A 21979-nucleotide genomic window follows, 5' to 3' on the forward strand; every position below is an offset into this window, starting at 1 on the left:
AGAGGGCGTGGTATCTGACTTCCCGCTTCAGATCTAAGGAGAGGGTACTTACTGGAGCAGGAGAAAGACAGAGACAGAGACAGAGAGAAAGAAACTAAGATATATACCTGGGAATATTTTATTAAAAATATTTTCGTAAATTAATGTTAACACTGTGGAAGGCAGCAAAAGAGATGTTGCATTTATTTTTTGACTGTCACAATATTTTCGCTATAAATCTTGCACCTCTCACTGCACAGAAGAAATACTGTTTTCCCTGAAGGGAAAGAAGTACACACAACACTATATAACTCTAGATTTTAATTATACATAAATGTTATTCTGTTCAAAACTATTTAAGGAAAAAAAAAAAGTTACTGAAGTTTACTGGTAATTCTGTAATGACTATAAATGAAGCCAGACATGACCATTTCATTTTGTTACATGGGTTGGATTAAAAAAAAACACACACACACACTTTAAAATTACATTGGTAATACTAATTGGAACAGTAAAGAAAACAAGGACTTTTATATGGCAAATGTTATTTTAATGGTTAAATTCTGCTATCGTTAAAAACTTGAGTGACACTTGATGGATTATAACACTGATGATGTCACATTAGGGTGGCGAGAATGAGCATGAGCCCAACCTGCCTGAGGAGTAACATTGGCACAGTGGTAAAGACAAGGTTAGGACAGGATGAGTGAAATAGACATTGTTAGTGCTGTAATAGGACACCAGCAGCAACACACATTTTTGATTGGCACTGGTGCTTTTGTCTCAGTCCTGCACACAATACAACCTTGCAGCTCTTTTGTTAAACTGGCAGAGCTTCAGTGACTTAAGCCTTTTTTTAAAGTTTTTTCTACAGCGAAAGATACTGTTTCTGTCATTATTGGTACACACACACACTTTTACTTCTGTGTGTGTTACCAATAATTATTTTTTATTCTTCTCTTTGCATGAAAAAGACATTTGTTAGAGTTACATTGGACTGCAAAACATTTTGAAAACATTTATGGGATATTTTATATTATGTCCACAACCAAAGAGTTTGGAACAAAGAAACTCCTAAATATGGGCAGTGAAGTTAGGGGACATTTAACGGGACCACTGAAAACTGCCGTTGTGCTGAAGAACCATGCCTGACAATGGGAAAATATTGTCACCATGGCCATTGTTTTGTGAATATGAAAGCAATGCTGCCAGTGTGTGTTAAGGGGGGATTGTATGCATTTTGTAGTAGTTTGTATATATATTAGAACTATTAATCTTTAAAAAAAATCTACAACAGACAAGCTGGGTAGGGTACTTGAGTTCAGGAATGTAATACACTGATAAAGGATTTACAATAATGTTTCTGCTTCTTGGGGCTGTTGCCAGGCGGAATAGAAAGCGTCACGCCGACTGAATAGAAGTATGCAGGCAATCATAAAAATGTAAAAGTGTTGTGTTCTTTGCTCAGTCTCATCTCGTTGCAGCCCAGAGCACGCAGCTCTGTCCATTTAAAGTTTATCTTTTCTGAGCTCTACAGATACACATATATTTGAGTAGAATATTATTGTTTTTTTTTGTTAAATTTTTCCCTACAAAGGGTTCATTTTTCTTGTACAGTTCCTGCGATTAAACAACTGGCGACAAGTCAGATTGAAGGGTAGCTTTACTGTGGGTTAAAAACGGCAATGTGGGGTTGTTCTGAACTACATGAAGCATGACCTGCTGGCTGTAAAGTCATCTAACCATTACTTTTGCAATGTATTTAATTGGCATAAATCATGATGAACAGTAAGATTAATTCTGGCACTCTGGAGCCTACTGTAGCTAAATAAACACAGATCAATTAGAAATCTGTACCCAAACAATGGTATAAAATGAAAATGGATATACAGTTGTATGTTATTTCATTTTTTTTTTTTATCCAGACACAAATTTTCCATTACATACTGGACATATATTTCTTAAATGGGGTGAAAATAACAACACCTTGAACTGGAATTACTGTATTCTTAATTATAAAAAAATGCAATTAATATTTTATATATATATATATAAACAGAAAAAACACATGTAAAGAATGTTTCCAAGCAAAACAAATTCTTCTCCAGACTCCACCATTAAATGTCTTTCACATGGTCAGTCGGTTGGATCCCTGTTTCTTTCGTCCCTCAATAGCCCTCTTCAAAGTTGTATCTGGTACCAGGTCTGAGTGCTTTATGTCTGTGTTGTCACATCCAACCACAGGGCAACTGGTCAACAAAAAAATAAAGTGCAAGCATGTCAGTCGGTTGTCTGGACAGAGAAAAATGTAGGGGCATTGTGGGTACAGGCGAGTGCAGTACAGTGCTGGTAAGAATCACACAGAAAATTACTAATAGGTGCAAGGGTGTTCATTGAAATTAAATGAAATGTCCAAAGCCTTATGGCAAACACCAGCAAATAATAAATGATGGAAGTGAATACAGCGGTGTGTATCACTTAGTTTGTAAAATCCCACGGGTTTGACTTGCAACGAAAAAGTCCAGTTTAACACACCAATACTAAACACAGTTTTTAGTGATAGTGAATAAGTGCTTGTGGTGTATTACAGTTCTCTGTGAAATGCAGGGGTGAAAGTGATGTCCGGGTTTATGCTGGCTTTCGCTACATCTCCGGATCGTGCTACTGATAAATTAAATTAAATGTCTATTAAAAAACAGACAACAGTTAACAAACACTAACACACACAAGACAAAACCCATGGTTCACAATACGGCAACACAGATTCCTTGTAGGTTTAAAATACTACCCATTTACGAAGGAACAGATTACGCTATGCCCCCTATTTATACCCTCGCTCATGACTCCTAGGTTAACGAGCACATCCGCTCCTCCAATCCTCAGATACCACATCGTCTCCCGTCCGAGTCATTGAGCTTGGGTGCCGTAGCTCAGCCCCCTTCCTAAATGACCGACTTCCACCTAACCTAAGGAATAAATTGTCGTGCCATTTTTGATTAAGGGTTCTCTGTTCCTTTTACACAGTGTCCTCACAGGTTGGGAGGGAGATCGAACACCAAAAATCATTCAATCTCTGTCACAGGCATATATTTTCCAGTGTAGACAAAACGCTTTCAAAACGGTTAACTCCATAGTAAATTAATGACGAGAACAATTTGCCCATAGTTAAAAAATCAGCACCACTTTTAATTATTTTTGGTTTCTGACAATTGTTTTACTCTAAAATAATTTAATTCATCAACATTTCAAGAACAATCTACACATTTAGTTGTCTTTTAATCAATTTTAGTTGTTTAAACTTACAAAATACACTTTGCCATCATAGAAGACAGTTAAATCTCATTATTGTGAACTTCTAGTGACCAAAAACAAAAATAGATGTAACGATTTGCCATAGAAAGTACTTTAGAGTACAAATACATAGTCTTAGTCTAAAGTTAATTAGCATAGTTTAAATTATCCAGGGTGATTGAGGGCCAAAAAAGTTATTATTGATTACAGTTAAAGCTTAAAAGTTGACATGTATTGTCCTCGTGTTCTTTTTTAATCCAAGGGGTAATATGTCCACTATAATGTAACATTTTGTAGAATTCAATTTACAGTATTTTATATGGCTACTACTCAGCCATTATCCTTTTTGGCACTCAAGTCTAATGAACACACTACTGTATGTAGGGCAATAACAGTTAAATGTTATCTAGTTGGAGACATAATACCTACAAAAGGAGGTCAAATGGCAAAGGTAACCAACAAATCCCCCCACAGGGTTTATACCACACCTACATTGTATAAATTTTTGTAAAAGTCGTCCCAGTGACAAAAAATTTATTTTATAAACACGAGTGATTCATATAAGCACGGAGTAACCCCCACTACTTCAACACTACGGCACTAAGTTAACGCAATCTCCATTTGCAAGCCTTGCTTTCAGATTGTCTTGCAGTTTCTAATCAGTTCACCTGGACAGTAAAAATTGTCCCCACCTCTCAGTGTTTTATTTCCTGCCAGTTACCAGACAGTTGTTTCCCCTAATGGTTGACTTGGCATGCAGCCAATAAGACGCTTTGACTACAAAGACATCGCTGTAGGTAAAGTCATCATAAAGCTGTAGGTAAAGTCATCATAAATTCATAATCTCATCACCTCAAAAGAAAGCACATGTTCACACTGCCTTCCAGAGAAAGCTGACATGTAAGTGATCCTGAATGGAATCAGGTAATAATCACCTCTTACCAAGCAGGAACGGGACTTTTGAACCAGGGTATTTTGCAAGCATCAATGGTCTTTGTACAGAAGGCAGAATTATTCTGTTTCAGCTAGTTTAATAATATTTATTTTTAAATAGGGCCTTTCATAGTGAACCACCATCACTAAGTGCTTGTGACGAAGTGCCAGCCCGTGTGTATTTTCTGTTTATATGCTGCGTGTGATGTGTTTAATGTTGGTGTATAGTCATTGGTACACAGGATATAAACGGGTCTGTGTAACACAAGTGTTTAAAATGTTTATTTGTACTTAGGCACAAGGATTGCACAGCACTTCACGTGCAAGTAAAATGTAATATGTGAGCACGAGGAATTGCACTTTATTAATTCACGTGCAGTTGTACTGCGACTCCAATTGAATGATTGATAAGAGATCGAGTCTCGGTACAACTGCATAAAAGCAGCATGTTTTCACATACTCGGGGTTGTGTGTTCGGTGAGTGGAAAACGGGATTGGAGACGGAGGAAAAATAATCATAAGAATAATAATAATCGTTAAAAAGAAGCTCACAGTGTTTTGTCTGTACAGTCCGTTTTGTTTGTCTGTTTATTGTGGCTACCAGTGCCGTGCCCTGTGTTTTTGTGTGTTACAACCTTTTTATTTTGCTGTTCTGTTTATTTATTACATGCCGAGAGGGAACATTCACTCAGCTCCACCAAACTCCACCTCTCGTTGTTTTATTTCCTGGCTCTGGTCTGACGCCACCAACTCCGGCCATCTTTGTGACAGTGCTTTATAGTGACAAGCTGTGAACTCTGCATTATATGCAGAGTCACTTACAAAGGACACTGTACAGGCAAAGCTGTAGGTAAAGCCCTTTTAACAGTTTGTCTGTCCCTATCCTTTACATAAGTAGACAACTATCGGTTTTACGCGGGACCTCTATTCTAAACCCATTTTACCCTATATATTTTTGCCTAGTTAATCTGATTGAGCTCTTTAGAAAATGCGTTCTCTATGCAGGGTTCTCCCCAAGCTTTTCAGACAGGCCGGTTGCCCGGCAAAGTGGCTGTTACCCATCTTGCAGATGCTACTGTGCCTTTAACAATAAGGACTGATTGCGCTTCCAACAGACTAGATAACTTGTGCTTTGCAAAGTGAAAAACAACTTGAACCACATGACAGCTGTGTTACGTCTTGACACAACATTTAACCAATCAGAGATTGAAGGTGCAGGTTTTCTGTGTTAAGCACTTCGGAGACTAAAACATTAAAATAACCGATTATTTTCAAAGCAAAATATGTTTTCAAAATAAGCCGGCAATCAGTGCAATCCACCACCTAAAAACTTTTCAATGGCCAAGTGAGACCGATAGGAGCCGAATTAACCTAAAAAAAAATTAATAACTCCATCCAATACAGAGACAACACAGACATAAAAAAGGGGATAGCTGCTTACACATCCAGCACTCAAAGATACCACGGACATTTGCAGAGCTTTTTGAGATATTATAGTAATAAAATAATGACTTGGATCGCATTATTGAGGAGTTTGGTGTAAGGTTGCCACCCGTTCTGTATAATATGGAATTGTCCCGTATTGGTAAATAAAATGTTGCGTTCCGTTTCAAATCGAAACAAAACACAATTTGTTACATATTTCTCTATTGAGCCAAATGTATTTTTCAAGCATGAGAAGTCAGAGATCTCCGTCTCTGGTGAAACACCAACTTCCTGCTGGAACCGGATCCATCTCAGAGTTGACGGGTAATTATGGGAGGTGTAATTAATTTGGATTAACAATTATTCACTTTACACAAACTGTGCGACCCGACCAATTCTCTCATATTACCGAATTACAAATACATTGAAATTTTGTTCTGTTTGATATTTTATTTTTAAACACTGAAACTCAGAATCAATAATTGTAAGGTGACATTGGTTTTGTTGGGAAATATTTTTAAGAAAAATAAAAAAACTGAAATATCTTGCTTGCATAAGTATTCAACCCCTGTGCTGTGGAAGCTCCCAGTCTGCACCGATGAAATTGCCCTACCGAGGACACAATTACCTTACCATTGGCCTCCACCTGTGAACCATTAAAGTTGCTCTCACTTTTTCTGGATAAAAACACCACTGTTGAAGGATCATTGGTGAGGCTGTGAATCTGAAGGAAAATGAAGACCAAAAAGAGCATTCTACAGAAGGTAGAGATAAAGTAATACAAATGCACAGATTAGGGAAAAGGTACAAAGTAATATCCAAGTGTTTGGATATCCCAGTGAGCACAGTTGGATCAATAATCAGGAAGTGGAAGCAGCATCACACCACCCAGGCACTGCCAAGAAAAGGCCGTCCCTCAAAACACAGCGCTCAAACAAGAAGGAGACTTGTGAGAGAAGCCACAGAGAGGCCAACAATCACTTTGAAGGAGCTACAGAGTTCAGTGGCTGGGAGTGGAGTAATGGTGCACCAGTCAACCATATCATGAGCTCTGCATATCACTGGCCTGTATAGAAGGGTGGCAAGAAAGAAGCCGTTACTCAAAAAGTACCATCTGAAAGCACATCTGGAGTTTATCAGAAAGCATGAGAGTGACCCAGCAGCGATGTGGGAAAAGGTTTTGAGGTCAGATGAGACCAAGATATAGCTTTTTGGCCAAAACTCAAAGCGCTATGTGTGGTGCAAACCTAACACTGCCCATGCCATCCCTACAGTGAAGTATGGTGGTGGCAGCATCATGCTGTGGGGATGCTTCTCATCAGCAGGGACTGGGCATCTTGTTGCAATTGAAGGAAGAATGGATGGAGCAAAATACAGGAAAAAACTGCAAGGGAATTTGCTTCAGTCCCCTAAAAAACTGAAGTTTGGGAGGAAATTCACCTTTCAGCAGGACAATGATCCCAAGCACAAGGCCAAAGCAACATTGGAGTGGCTCAAGAACAAAAAGGTGAATGTCCTACAGTGGCCCAGTCAAAGTCCTGATCTCAATCCCATTGAGAATCTGTGGCACTATTTGAAAATTGCGGTCCACAAGCGTGGTCCAACCAACCTGAACAACCTGGAGCAAATCTGCCAAGAAGAATGGGCCAAAATCACTCAAACACTGTGTGCAAAGCTGGTACATACTTACCCCAAAAGACTTAAAGCTGTTATTGCAGCGAAAGGTGGCTCTACCAGATATTAATATGTGGGGGTTGAATACTTACGCAAGCAAGATATTTCAGTTTTTTAAATTTTTCTTAAAAAATATTTCCCAACATAAAACCAATGTCACTTTACAATAATTGATTTTGATTTAAAAAAAAAATAGCGAACAGAACGAAATTTCAATGTACCATTTGTAATTCAGTAATATGAGAGAATTGGTCAGGGGTCTGAATACTTTTGCAAGGCACTGTATAATATATATACATATATACAAACACACACACACACGGATAATGATTGCATTAACGCTATCGGCTTCCCTGAAAGGAGATTTGTTAAGGTGCTGTAAAGAAACAGCCATCAAGGAAGCAAGAGGTTCCTAGCAGAACTGTGCAACTGTGCATATATGCAAACTCACTTACAGTAGGACATTGATTAAACATCTCAACTGCTGGATGGAAAACAAAAGTAGTTAAGTGACTTTGTCAGGGTCACGCAGTGAGTCAGTCAGTGGCAGAGGTGGGATTTGAACCAGTGACGTTTGGGTTACAAGCCCTGGACTTTAACCACTGGACCACACTGCCTCCTTGCGTTGTTCCACTTTCCCTTTAATCACAAGTTTGCTCACCGGGCTTTCTTTCTCTGATTGTGTCTGCTCTTTATCAGTCCAAGAATGGCCTGCTCGTCATAGGAGTGATTGCATTTTTTGTTCTTCATAGGACAGACCATCTCCAGCTATAAGGAATAAAAATAATGTATTTGAGAAAATAAAAAACCAACAGATTCAGGCATTGAGTAGCTGGATTAACTGGCAGATGGCAAGTGCTTGCAGTCTAAACGGAAACTCATGCAACTATTTATACATAGATAAAATTGTTTCAACACATGAATTAGAAAAGTACAAGCTTGCAACTTGTTAGAATGGAAAATCTTGCTTAAGGAGATACATTAAGATGTTCCCTGAACATATTCAAACAAGATTAAATACCATATTTTAACAACAACCAGTGCTGTACTGATGATGTTGAAACAATCATCCATGCTACCCTTTTAGCCCACGGCCAGTATATTCAATAGTTGAAAAACACTTTGAAATTTCAATTTAAATAAAACTGAGAAAAGGCTGGGAAATTGAAATGCAAGGCGGCTAGAAATATGGCGATAGTGTGTCACCGTTAAATCACCAGCACTGATTGAAGCAGATATGCAGCACTGTGTGACTTCAATGTTCTTTCTGTCAAAACACACAGTGATGGCTAGCAATGCATTCCAGACACAGAAAAAAAGTTAACACTATTGTAAGACAGCAAATATGTCTTTGGACAACTATACCTGGGTAATGGGACAAACAGTGTTCCTCTGGCTCTGAGTCACAGCAACGTCATCATCCATCTCATCCTCTTCCTCATTGCTCTCTGGTGACTGGAGTCCAGCTTTATTAGAAAAGAGTAGTATTTTCAAAAAACAAATAAATAAATAAAATAAATTAGTAATAGTGCAAGTAAACATACATACATGTCTCCTTTTACAGTACAAAGATCTAACTATTCAACTGTCATTTTCAATAGGCTAAAAACCGTGAAGCACTTTGGCCACTATGTGACGTGTGACTGAAGCGTATGCATTGTTCTGATGGTAATGTGCCAGGTAGGTATGTTAAAGTCTACTAATTTATTAATTAACTGTTTTATCGTCACCTTCGTCAGCACCCAACCAACTATCTCAAGAATATCCATTTCTAGCAAGTAATGCACTGTCCAGGACAGCTTTAGCAGCAATATCCCTCAATAAAGAGCCAATAGAGGGACTAAAAAAATATAACATGAACAAAGCAATACACATCAGCACCAGTTGCCAGAGGAATAATGGTGGACACAGTGAGAAAACAGAGTTAACGAGTGTACAGCACACCAGAAAAGGACAGAAAACAACCTGGAAAAATGTATTCCACACTTGATTATAAAATCAAGAGGTTTTTAATAATAAAGTTTTCCAATAATCACAATGGGAATAACACAACATACAGAGTGTACATTTCTGATGGCCCTAATATTCCACACTCAATCCAGTGTAGTCAATCATGGGGTTTCCATGCGGGTCAAATTACTTGTGAAATGGCGATGCGCGTGCACGTTTAGGAGAATTACTCGGGTAAATCAGATTTGTGGCTGAAAAAAATGGCCAAAGAGAGGGATAGGGTAAATCTCATTTACTTGTGTAAATGACGAAACACACAGGAAATCCACGCCCAATTTCGCATGGAAATCCGCATTTCACATGTAAATGTTAATGAGCGTGTTTATTCTATAATTTCTGAAAAACAAACACATTTAGGAAAAATCTTTTGTAGCAAAAAATTACAATAAATAGAAGTCTACAATTATTTATTTCAGCAATTATTTTGCAAAACTGCAAATGCTAATTCAAAAGTACCCCATGAAATTAATAGAAAGTTAAGGCACCTTTAGCAATAATAACCTCTTTTAAACTATTGGGATATTTGTCAATGAGCTTTTGGCACGACTCTAATGATTTTTTACCATTCTTTAATGCAAAATTGTTCCAGTTCATTCAAATTCCAAGGACTTCTCTTGTGCACAGCCTTCTTCAACTCATACCAAAGATTCTCAGATTTAGATCGGGACTTTGATTTTATTCTTCTTTAACCATTGTGAACTAGATTTTGATGTGTGCTTTGGATTGTTGTCATCATTGTCATGTTGGTGCTTTAACCAAGTTTTGTAGCGGAGGTTTTTAGATGATTGGCCAATATATTTTGGTATACTATGGAATCCATTTTGCCATGTACTGGATCTAAATTTCCTATGCCATTAGAGGAAAAGCAGCCCCATAGAAGGATATTGCCACCTCCATGATTGACAGTAGGTTTGGTGTTCTATTCTTTGTACACCTCACCAGACTTTCTCCAAACATAACGACTATCAGCATGACCAAATAGCTCGATTTTTGTTTCATTACTCCACAAAACCTTTGACCAGAACTCATATTCTTCATTCAAATTCAGTTTTGCAAACTTTAAGCAATTGTCCTAAGAGTGGCTTTTTCCTTGGCCTGCGACCTTCACCATGCAATACTGAACCTGTGGTTGAAATGGAAACCCCAGTGCCACTTGCAGACAATTCACTTAGAATATCTTTGTCAGTCAATCTCGGATTGTTATTAACCTTCCTCACAATTCTTCTACTTGTTCTTAGTGAAAGAACCTTCTTTCTTCCAGACCGAGGGAGTGTTATGACAGTCTTGTACTTCTTGATAACAGAAACAACAGTTGAAATTGAGATACTCAAATGCTCTTGTACCCTTCTCCAGCTTTATGGCAATAAATAATCTGCCTAAGGTCTTCATATTGCTCTTTACTTTTTCCCCATATTGACTTACTAGTAATGACAACAATCATCCTATGCCTAACCCTTTTATACTCCAAGGATGTTTACCTACAATTTAACTAGTATTATGTTCTGCATTATCATATTGAAATTTCTAACACCCTGTAGACAATACTATCATAGCATCAAAGGGTATGAATACTTTTGAATTAGCATTTGTGGAATTTTGCAAAAAACATTGTTGAAGTAAATAATTTGGTACTTTTTTTCCTCATCCACAAAAGCAAAAAACTTTTGCTACAAAATATTTTCCCTAAAATTCTTTTATTGAGAAATTATAGATTGCCATTGGGGTATGAAAAAACTTTTGACTACATACTATATATATATATATATATATATATATATATATATATATATATATATATATATATATATATATATATATATATATATATATATATATATATATATATATGAAGACTTGTAAGGGTAAGATAAGTTACAGTAAATGTCAGCAAAACCTAAAGAGAAAAAACTGAAATATGTTGATTGCATAAGTATTCAGACCTGTCAACTCAATATTTGGTGGAAGAACTTTTGGCAGCAATTACAGTCTTTTTGGGTAAGTCTCTACCAACTTTGCACACCGGCTTGGGGCAATTTGTGCACATTCTTCTTGGCAGATTTGCTCAAGCTCTCTCAAGTTGCTTGGGGATCACTTATGGACAGCAGTTTTCAAGTCTTTCTAGATTCTCAATAGGATTCAAATCAGGACTTTGACTAGGCCACTCAAGGACATTCACTTTCTTATTCTTAAGCCACTCCAGTGTAGCACTGGCCTATTGTCTTGCTTAAAAGGTTAATTTTTGCCCCAGTTTTTTTAGCAGACTGAAACAAGTTCTCCTCTAGTATTTGCCTGTACTTTGCTCCATACATTTTTCCTTCAACCCTAACAAGCTTTCTAGTCCCTGCTGAGAAGCATCCCCATAGCATGCTGCTGCCACCACCATGCTTGACTGTAGGGATGACGTTGACTGGGAGATGCGCTGTCCTGAGTCTGCACTAAACGTAACACTTGGCATTTAGACCAAAGTTCTAATTTGGTCTAGTCTGACCACAACACCTTTGAGTTGGCTTTGAGATGGCTTGCCACCCTGCCATACAGGCTACTTTGTGAAGTGTTCTGGATATTGTTGACTGATGCACATTTTCTCCCATCTCAGCCATTGAACTTTGTAGCTATTTCAAAGTTGTCGTTGGCCTCACAGTGGCATACCTCAACAGTTTCCTCCTTGCCCAGCTGCTCAGTTTGGAGGGACGGCCTGATCTAGGCAGTATCTGGATGGTACAATGCACTTGAATCAATTGCTTGAATCAATTACTGTGCTCACAGGGAAATTCTGTATTTTTCAATGATTTTATCCCTGACTTGCTTTGAAAGCTCCTTGGTCCTCATGGTTGAGTCTTTGCTTGAAATTCACTACCTGACCAAAGAACCTCACAGAGATAGGTGTTTTTATAATCATGAGAACCACTAATATTGCACACAGACAGAGGCCAGTCAACTAATTATGTGGCTCATTAAGGTCATTTTGTGCACTGAATTAATTTAGGTTTGCCATAGCAAATGGTTTGAATACTTATGCAATCATGACTTTTCCATTTTTATTTCATATTATCTATTTATTTTCTTTTTGTTCTTGCTTTGAATGTGTGGAGTAGGTTGTGTATATAACACAATTCCTAATTCCTACTTGAAAGTGTCATGACTGCAAGTTTTAAAGCAACAAAATGTGAAAACTGCAAGATGGTCTGAATATCTCTGCAAGGCACTGTATATGAAAAGGTGCTTAGAAGAACTGAATATTGTCTCCCGAAGAGCCGAGCAGCAACGGAGTGAGCGTGAGCCACAACAAGGTGCTGAATCCCGGGGAAGGGGTGGGGAGAGCCGCTGGCTTCGCACAGGGCACACAACCATGGAGGGGACTTAAATCAGAACCTAATGCTAATTAGAATTCTCTAAAAAAGCTAAATTATTTAAAAATATGAAATGACAGAGAAAAGTGAATAAACAAACTTCTCCGTAGTTATGACTTCATTTAAGAGCTCACTCAGGCCTCAGGCTGAATGAGAAACTGGCGCTGAGTCTTATATGTCGCTCGTATTTATCTCCCGACGGAAGAGATGATGTCTGACGTATACAGTGCTCTTAAAGGACCAGCTTTGATAAGTGCTCTGGTAATTGGGGCCTAGGAGGATATATCCCGTTAGGTAATGGTTACATTTGGTATTTGAAAGGGAACAAGTATTTTCATTCCTATATTGATTACCGTCTGTGTGCAGAAAGCAGGTAGTACTCAGCTTTACATATTTTTCATAGCATTCTATATCTACTGATAGAGGCAGCTCAAGTCATTTTAAAGAAAGTCCCCCAACACGTCCGTTTACTATTTATATTGAAAAATACATGCTCATGTCAAACAGGATTGTATTCTTGTAAGTCTAATTAGATCAAGAAGTTGAATTTTAGTAACTACAAATACATGTAGCATTTTATAATCCAATTTTGCTATGAAACAGAGTAGTATTGTGTAACAGGAAGGATTTTTCAACCTAGCTTTATTTATTTGGTGTGTAGATGAAACAGATTTGAGATGTATTATTATTATATTGTATTTGAATGAATTGTGCAGGTGAGAGAAACTGTGACAGAAACATAATGAACCTTAAAATAACTGAATCTATTTAGTATTGACCAAAGTCTTGAACCAACTCCCCAGTAATGTTGTTGAAGCTGACAACCTGTGATCCTTTAAGAAGCTGCTCGATGAGAATCTGGAATCAATAAGCTACTAACAACCAAATGAGAAAGATGGGCCGAATGGCCTCCTCTTGTTTGTAAACTTTATGTTCTTATGTAAATCTCCCTCCCAACCTGTGAGGGCGCTAAGCTAGGGCAGAGTTCTTTGGACGGGCTGACTTGACAGATCTTTCCCCCGGGTCGGGAAGTCGGTCAGTCTAGAAAAATGTGAGACTCTGTTGCAAGAACGTATTGACCTGGAAGGGAAACAATGTAGCAGCAGCAGATTATAAAGGCAGATGCATTTGTTTACCAAGGGGTCATGCGTGTCAGCATATAAGGGGGCGGAGAATCGTAATCTGTTCCTTCGCTTGGTTTGTGAGCTTTAACCTGAAGGACCGTGAGAGACGCAGTAACCACTGCTGAAATAAACCTGTGTTTTAAGAAAATTTGTGAGAGTTTTGTTTGTTTGCGTCTGTTAGTAATAGTCTGTGTTTGTAAATCACTAGACAACTAACACGTTCTGGAGCTGTCACCAGAGGCCAGCACAAACCCGGGACAGCACTTCAGTTGTACCACTGTAAACCGTATTGTACCACAATCACTAGTTCACACACTAAAAACAGACTTGTGTATGTGTTTTGTGTTTAATGTGGGAATACACTAACGGGACTATTATTCCGGGACCAGCCTGGGGATTATAAATGTAAGTAATACACACCGCTGTAACACTTAGCAGCATTATTATTTACTGTTTGCTTTGCAGTCTGGCAAGGGACATAAAAATAAATAAAACAAACCTTTTCATCTGGATTACAATTGTCTGTCTGTTCTTTCCACCTGCACCTGCACACTATGAACCACTTTGCCACGGTATCAAACACTTTGTTTTCACCACTGTCACAAGGCTGGCCGAGTGGTGGCGGCAGACCCGAAACAATAACACACAGGACCGGAACGTGGAGTTTTGGCGATGCTGAGCGCTAGATTGCGCTCAGCATTTAATAAATGAACAACCAGAAAATAAAAGGTTGAACAAAACAAAAAACACAGGACACGGCACTGGTAGCCAAAATAAATAGACAAACAAAACATATGATCACTAAACGAAACAGACACTGACACAGGGACGAATCCTAACCTTACTATTTACTTTAATTCTCCTTCTCCACACCCATTCCTTCGCCCTGAACACAAAACCCTGAGTGAGTGAAAACATGTTGCTTTTATGCAGCTGTACAGAGACTCTATTGCTAATCAATCATTCAATTGGAGTCTCGGTACAACTGAACGTGAATTAAGAAAGTGCAATTCCCTGTGCTCAAATATTATTACATTTTACCTGCATGTGAAGTGCTGTGCAATCCTCATGCCTAAATACAAATATACAATTTAAACACTTGTGCTCATAACCCATGTTGTATCCCATGTACCAATGACTATACGCCAAAATTAACACACAACATGCAACATATAACACAAATAAATAGCCCAGGGGCGGGGCACTTTGCGATAGGCACTTAACAATTAATTGTATTTTAATGTAACTGTGTGGTGCTGTCTTTCTGTGCCATTTGTCATTCAAATGAAAGTTTTAAGCATTTGAGAAAAAAAGCTAGAGCTTGCTGACGCTCCAGTGCCTTCTACACTTGAGCACTGGAAAGAAAATGTGATCTTTTTTTTTTTTTTTCTCAACCAAAAGTAAAATCTGGTCTGTGACAGAAATTATATTTGATGGTTACAGTTTTTTCAGAAAGGCATGTGCATACAGGCTATATACAAATTTCTTTTTTTTTTTTTTTTTTTTTTTTTTTAAATCAAACATCACACACTGCCCTTCTCTACCCTCTCACTCACACCTCCCTTCTCTATCATCTCACTCATGCACACTGCCCTTCTCTACCATCTCACTCACACTGCCCTTATCTACCCTCATTCACACCTCCCTTCTCTACCCTCTCACTCATGCACACTGCCCTTCTCTACCATCTCACTCACACTGCCCTTCTCTACCCTCACTCACACTGCCCTTCTCTACCCTCTCTCATGCACACTGCCCTTCTCTACCCTCTCACTCACACACACTGCCCTTCTCTACCCTCTCACTCATGCACACTGCCCTTCTCTACCCTCTCACTCATGCACACTGCCCTTCTCTACCCTCTCACTCTCACACTGCCCTTCTCTACCCTCTCACTCATGCACACTGCCCTTCTCTACCTCTCTCACACTGCCCTTCTCTACCCTCTCACTCACACTGCCCTTCTCTACTGCCCTTCTCACTCACACACTGCCCTTCTCTACCCTCTCACTCACACTGCCCTTCTCTACCCTCTCACTCACACTGCCCTTCTCTACCCTCTCACTCACACTGCCCTTCTCTACCCTCTCACTCACACTGCCCTTCTCTACCCTCTCACTCACACACACTGCCCTTCTCTACCCTCTCACTCACACACTGCCCTTCTCTACCCTCTCACTCACACACACTGCCCTTCTCTACCCTCTCACTCACACTGCCCTTCTCAACCCTCTCACTCACACTGCCCTTCTCAACCCTCTCACTCACACTGCCCTTCTCAACCCTCTCACTCAAGCACACTGCCCTTCTCTACTCTCTCACGCAAACACACTGCCCTTCTCTACCATGAGTACTCAAGTGGAAAACAGTCATTTCTAAAACACCCCCCCCCCCCCCCCCCCCCCAAATTCTAAGCATTAAGACAAAATAAGACAAAAAAGCAAACACATAATTAGTTGTGATTGGTAGAGTCCTGTTATTTTTATACCAGATTCAGTCTTTGATTCCTTCAATTGGAGAAGGGGTGTACACATACTGTTCAAACTGACATGCAACGAGACGAGATGATTAATATAGAAGTGATGGCCTTTGGGGTCTGGTCAAAAACAGAAGACATAACTGGCAACTCCTAAAAAACATCTATGCTTTTAACAGTGCATTTGAAGATATGTATGGAAATACATATAAAAGAAATCAGGACTAAATGGTTACTGTAGCCTTTGGAAAAGAAGGTACAATGAAATTAGTTACTTAAACCTGGTTCACTGTTTAGAAATCATGCACAAAATGTGCCATTCTGGCCACAACATTGCATTTAATTTAGAATATACCATCCTCTGCTTTTGACCAATTCCGAGTACACCTGGTTTTTAGTCCTGTATAAATCATGCTTTAAACGGCTGTTGTAAACTCGAGAAGCAATGGATGGACTTGGGGATCTAAACATCAGGTAAAATCGGTTATTCTTTCTGTTAATTAATTTGTATGTTTGATAACTGCACAGTAGTGGTTCTAAATGTGATTGAGTACACTGCAAGTTTGGAGTGTCGTTAATTTTTACTTGCATAAACAATTTTATAAATTATACTAGGCTGTCAAGCAATTAAAAATAATAATAATAATCGTAACTAATCTTGAGACTAGGATTTAATCACATATTTAATTGATACAATTCCTGCATCCATCTTATTTAAGTTTGCTTTACTACTAATGCTATAATGTTGGAATGTATTTTCCATTGTTTTGGCTAAGTTACACTATTTGCACTGTTCAGATTATTTGATGTTATTAGTGTAGAAGTAATAGAGCAAAAATGTTTCTTTTCTCACTGCACAGCTAATATTATATTTAACTGGAAGACCTTACGCACTGTGGCTGGCTGCTGAACGTGGGGAGTTTGGTGGTGTCTTGGGACGAGGAGGAGAGATCGTTACCATGGGCTACTTTGAGCAAGTTTCACTGAGCTCTGTATTCTCATGCTGTAACTAAAAAAACAAACCTGCGCAAAGGAAATAAAGAATATTTCTAAGAGGGACAAGACAGGAGTGTGAATAACGTGCGTTAAAAATTAATCTCCCAAAAAATGAATGCCTTAAATCGCAGAAGTTAACTGTGATTTTACTGACAGCCCTGATTATTACAAATCTCCTAGTTACTCAGTTGTGTTTTCCTGCTGTGTATAATTTCCATATGGTTAAATTCTGTATGTACATTAGTGCCTAGGGCTTTGCCTCTGTACCAGCAACCCCAGTGCAGGTCTTTAGTTATAAAAATAAAGATAAATAATGTTTCTCTTAAGATGTCACCACTTTAATATTTTTGTCCATCAGTTATATGTAAAAGGAAAGCCTAATAAACATTTACCTTGTTTCTTTGCTTCTTGCAGGTTTTCTTTAAACTGGATATACTTCTCATTGCGTCGCAGGTCTGAGTCCTGGGCAGTGTTTTGAAGTCCAGTGAACTTTTCTTGAACCAGTGCCTTTAATTCAGATATTTTCTCTGGATCTTCATGTTTTATCTTGAAAATAAAGAAAAAATGTGTTATAGCAGGGCTAGAAGTTAATTAAGACAGTAGTGAGGATTTGCTACCCCTCGAAAGTAGGTAGCAAAATGGTCTTACTCGGTTGCTGTTTATTCGACTAATAATTATATTTAAAAATGAAACACCTACCTACTGTTAAATAGACCACAGTTGGGTAGTGCATTCAAAGCAAAGATACTACCATGAAGACCAAGGAGCTTTCAAAACAACTCTGGGATAAAGTTCTGGAAAGGCACAGATCAGGGGAGGGGTATAAAAAGATTTCAAAGGCACTGAATATCCCTTGGAGCTCAGTTAAGTAGATCATTATGAAGTGGAAGGTATATGGCATCATCCTGAATCTGCTTAGAGCTGGCTGTCCTCCCAAACCGAGCAGCCGGGTAAGAAGGACATTGGTCAGAGAAGACCAAGAGGCCAATGACAACTCTGAAAGACCTACAGTGCTCCATGGCTGAGATGGGAGAAACTGTCCATGTGTCAACAATAGCTGAGGTACTCCACAAATCTAGTGGTATGGAAGAGTGGCAAGAAGGAAGCAATTTCTGAAAAAAGCCCATGTAAAATCTTGCTTGGAATTTGCAAAAAGGCATGTGGGAGACTCTGAAAAGATTTGGCAAACAATTCTGTGGTCCGATCAAACAAAAATGGAACTATTTGGCCTAAATGCAAAGCGTCATGTCTGGCGCAAACCCAACATAACACATCACCCAGGTAACACCACCCCTACTGTGAAGCACGGTGGTGCTGTCCACAAATGATCTCCATCCAACTTGACAGATCTTGAACAATTTTGCCAAGAAGAATGGGCGAATATTGCACGATCAAGATGTGCAAACCTGGTAGAGACTTACCCCAAAAAACTCACAGCTGTAAGTACTCCCCAGTAATGTTGTTGAAGCTGACACCCTGGGATCCTTCAAGAAGCTGCTTGATGAGATTTTGGGATCAATAAGCTACTAACAACCAAACGAGCAAGGTGGGCCGAATGGCCTCCTCTCGTTTGTAAACTTTCTTATGTTCTTAAGTGCTGCCAAAGGTGGTGCTACCAAGTATTGACTGAGGGGGGGGGTTAATACTTATCTAACCAAGATATTTTAGTTTTTTAGTTTTTTTCATTAACTGTTTCACAGTAAAATTCTCTAGCCTCTTCAAAGTGTTGAGCAGGTTGTGTAAATCAAAGGAAAAAAAATTCATATAAATGCATCAAGATTTCAGGTTGTAATTACTGAACCGAGTAATGGAACTAATGCAATTCCTTGTTGAAATGTATTTTGTTTTATCCTTCCAAGTTCTACAAGAATTCAACCATATCTGTCATCTAAGCATTTGACATGCCATCAGTACGGTTAGAGAGGTTAGGTTTTATTGGTGCAAATTAAGTGGTACAAAATTATCCTCTTGACTTATAAATTATTATCAAGATTGTATTTTGTCTATCATTAGTACTGATAAAACAAGGAAACCATTACTTGGATCATGGAATAGCTATTTGCTCCGTTTTTTTTTTTTTTTGTTTGTTTGTTTTTCGTAGTCAGAATTTTGATGAAGTAATAATTCTCAAGGTTAACATAACAAAACCAGAGTGGCTGTTCTCCAGGATAGATTAAATAAGCATTTTATAGACACTGAATAAACATAATATCCTGTTAGGTCACTGTCTGTTATACAATCGTAATGCTTTTTAACAGTTACTTAATTTAACTTTTGGTCTATAAAACAAACTTCAAACACTGAAATTGTATTTCGTTTGTTCTGGTACTGTAGGTACATGTACTCCACTGTCCAAACAATATTTCCAGTGTGTGTCTCACGAGGAGCTACATGGTGCGGTACAAACCTCAGTCATCTACAAATAGGGAAGCTCTATTAGCAATGGTTTCCTGCTTTATGAAAGATACTAATAATGTATGTGTTTAAAAAAAATAAAATAAAAATAATACCAGTAATTGTGTACATGTAAACTCGGGGGTTGGTTGAACAAACTGCAGCACAAGGTATCAACAAAAATGCTACTGCATAAAAAAACACACACAGCTAGTAGCAATTGAACAGCATTGGGTAGCAAAATGCTACCAAATATACGTTAATTTCGAGCCTTGGTTACAAACAGAAGAAGCATAATCTCTTATAAGTGAATGGATTACATTTGTTTTATGGATTGAAAGGACTTAGAGAAATAAATATTAAAAGATTATTTCTTATCAGTAAAAAGCTCAAATAAATCAGTATGTCGATGTCTGTGTATGCACTTGCTCTATGTTTCCATTCTAGCTTGTCACTAATCACGAGTTATTAACATACTCTCATGACAGCGTTGTCCGCATACTGGTCACGCAAAATTCACCTCTTTTAGGGGCCAATGCATAACGGACAAGTACAGAGAGATAGGAAAAAAACTTTGTTTAAATGAACTACTGCACAACGCACGCAAACTACGCATCATCCTTCTGCAGAAGCCCATTTTTATCCTTCGCCGTCCCGTGTCCGTTGCACTTAAACAGAAAACTTCCACAAATAACATTTACAAAAAAAAAAAAAGAGTTTTAATCAGCCTATCGGTGCGTCTGTACTGATTTTCTGTGACCTGTACTGTGCAGTAGGGGATTGGGCAAATTGGCGCTGCATTATTTTCATTTAGGTTGCTAAAATCTAGTTCCCTTTCAATTCGAATTGCAACCATTACCGAATGGGAAGAGCCTCTCTGACTGTCAATCTCTTAGCAAATATACAAAAGCTGCCCTATCTGGGCTCTGCTGCGAGGGGGAAAGTCCCATCCACCTCCTGTTGAAGAGGGACATCCTCACAGTAGCACATCGCCATTTTCTCTCTCATCTCCGAGACAGGTCGTAGATTGCTTCTGCGTTTACGTTCCGAATTTGGCTGAATTATTTGGTTTCCAAATAAATTAAATATAAATCCATGGTAATCACGCTCTGATCGACCACAGTTTTTCCCGCCGATCGCGAGGTTGAATAAACATCGCCTACCCGGTCCAGATTGATTCGGCACCGCCTACAGCTCGGCCCCAACCATTCCTACCATCGGCACCAACCTTGGAACAGGTCCACTCAGCAGCGACTGTCTCTGCATCGACAGCGCATTTGTCTGCGCTGTTCCTGGCACCGATTGATTCGAGGCAGTCTACAGCCCAGCTCCGACCGCGTACACGTCGGCATCGACTTAGCACAGACCACGCGCATCTGGTCACCGACAGGGCTCGCCTCGGCGCCGATACCGGCACCGACTGATTCAGCACCGGTGAATCGTTTTAAAAACACGTCTGCAGGCTGCTCCTTGAACAGCGTTTTTTAAAAAACAACAACAAAACAACTGCAAACATGTCGGTGCAGTCAACTGGGTCTTCAGCTGGCTTCCACCAGTGTGACCGGTGCTTAGCTGAGCTGCCCAGGCAGGATGAACACAGATCCTGCGCCAGGTGCTAGGGCCAGAACACGCGGCCAAGGCACTGGCAGGTGAGCTGGACTGCTCTCCCTGTCGGAAGTGAGGAGAACTAAGCGACGGAGAGCAGCCCTATCCCCAGCAGAGGCTTTCTCCTCAAGCCATGGGAGAATGAGATCGGTGGTCCAAGAGCCTCCACATAGGTCGTCCAGGACTCCCCCCTGCTACAGTGACCAAGGAACTCTCCCGCACGACCGGGTCACCCTCCCTTCTCCACTACCAATACAGAAGCACAGGCAACTCTCAAGAGAGGCGAGATGGTCACCGCCGAGTCCAAGCGATGCCCTCAGCGGCTTTTACTCCAGGTACTTCCTGGTGCCCAAAAGGGGCGGTGGTTTCAGACCAATTATGGAGCTCCTCTGGACAGGAGGCAACAGACCTCCTGTCCAGAGGAGCTCCAGACTCCTCGGAGTGGAGGCTGCATCCTCAAATGGTTAAACAGGTTTGGGAGAGATTCTGACCGGCACGGGTCGACCTCTTTGAAACAGCAGAGTCCACTCATTGCCCCCTATAGTTCTCCATGGAGAGAGATGGGGTTCCCTTGGAGTAGGCTCTTGTATGCGTTCCCTCTGCTACCATTAATACCCCTGACATTAGACAGGATCAGGGTGGAGAGAGCAGAGGTTCTGCTGGTTGCACCGAGATGGCCCACACGCACCTGTTTGCTCTCCTCTCTGACAAGTTGTCTGATC

At 39.5% G+C, this 21979-nt stretch overlaps 1 protein-coding gene across 1 annotated transcript in view; it reads right to left on the bottom strand.

The window, feature by feature from the left end:
- Positions 1-1876: 1876 nt before the first annotated feature.
- The window catches only part of nsmce2 (NSE2 (MMS21) homolog, SMC5-SMC6 complex SUMO ligase), a 36845-nt gene continuing 16742 nt past the window's right edge, over positions 1877-21979 (bottom strand). Inside the window, exons 4-7 of the mRNA XM_041245323.1 lie at positions 17651-17804; positions 8668-8768; positions 7964-8070; positions 1877-2228 (exon numbers count right to left, since the gene is read on the bottom strand). Coding sequence (XP_041101257.1) covers positions 2108-2228; positions 7964-8070; positions 8668-8768; positions 17651-17804 — 483 coding nt within the window. The 3' untranslated portion in view covers positions 1877-2107. The remainder of the gene's footprint in view (positions 2229-7963; positions 8071-8667; positions 8769-17650; positions 17805-21979) is intronic.

This window comes from Polyodon spathula, chromosome 3, assembly GCF_017654505.1.
Source record: "Polyodon spathula isolate WHYD16114869_AA chromosome 3, ASM1765450v1, whole genome shotgun sequence".
Lineage (NCBI taxonomy): Eukaryota > Metazoa > Chordata > Actinopteri > Acipenseriformes > Polyodontidae > Polyodon > Polyodon spathula.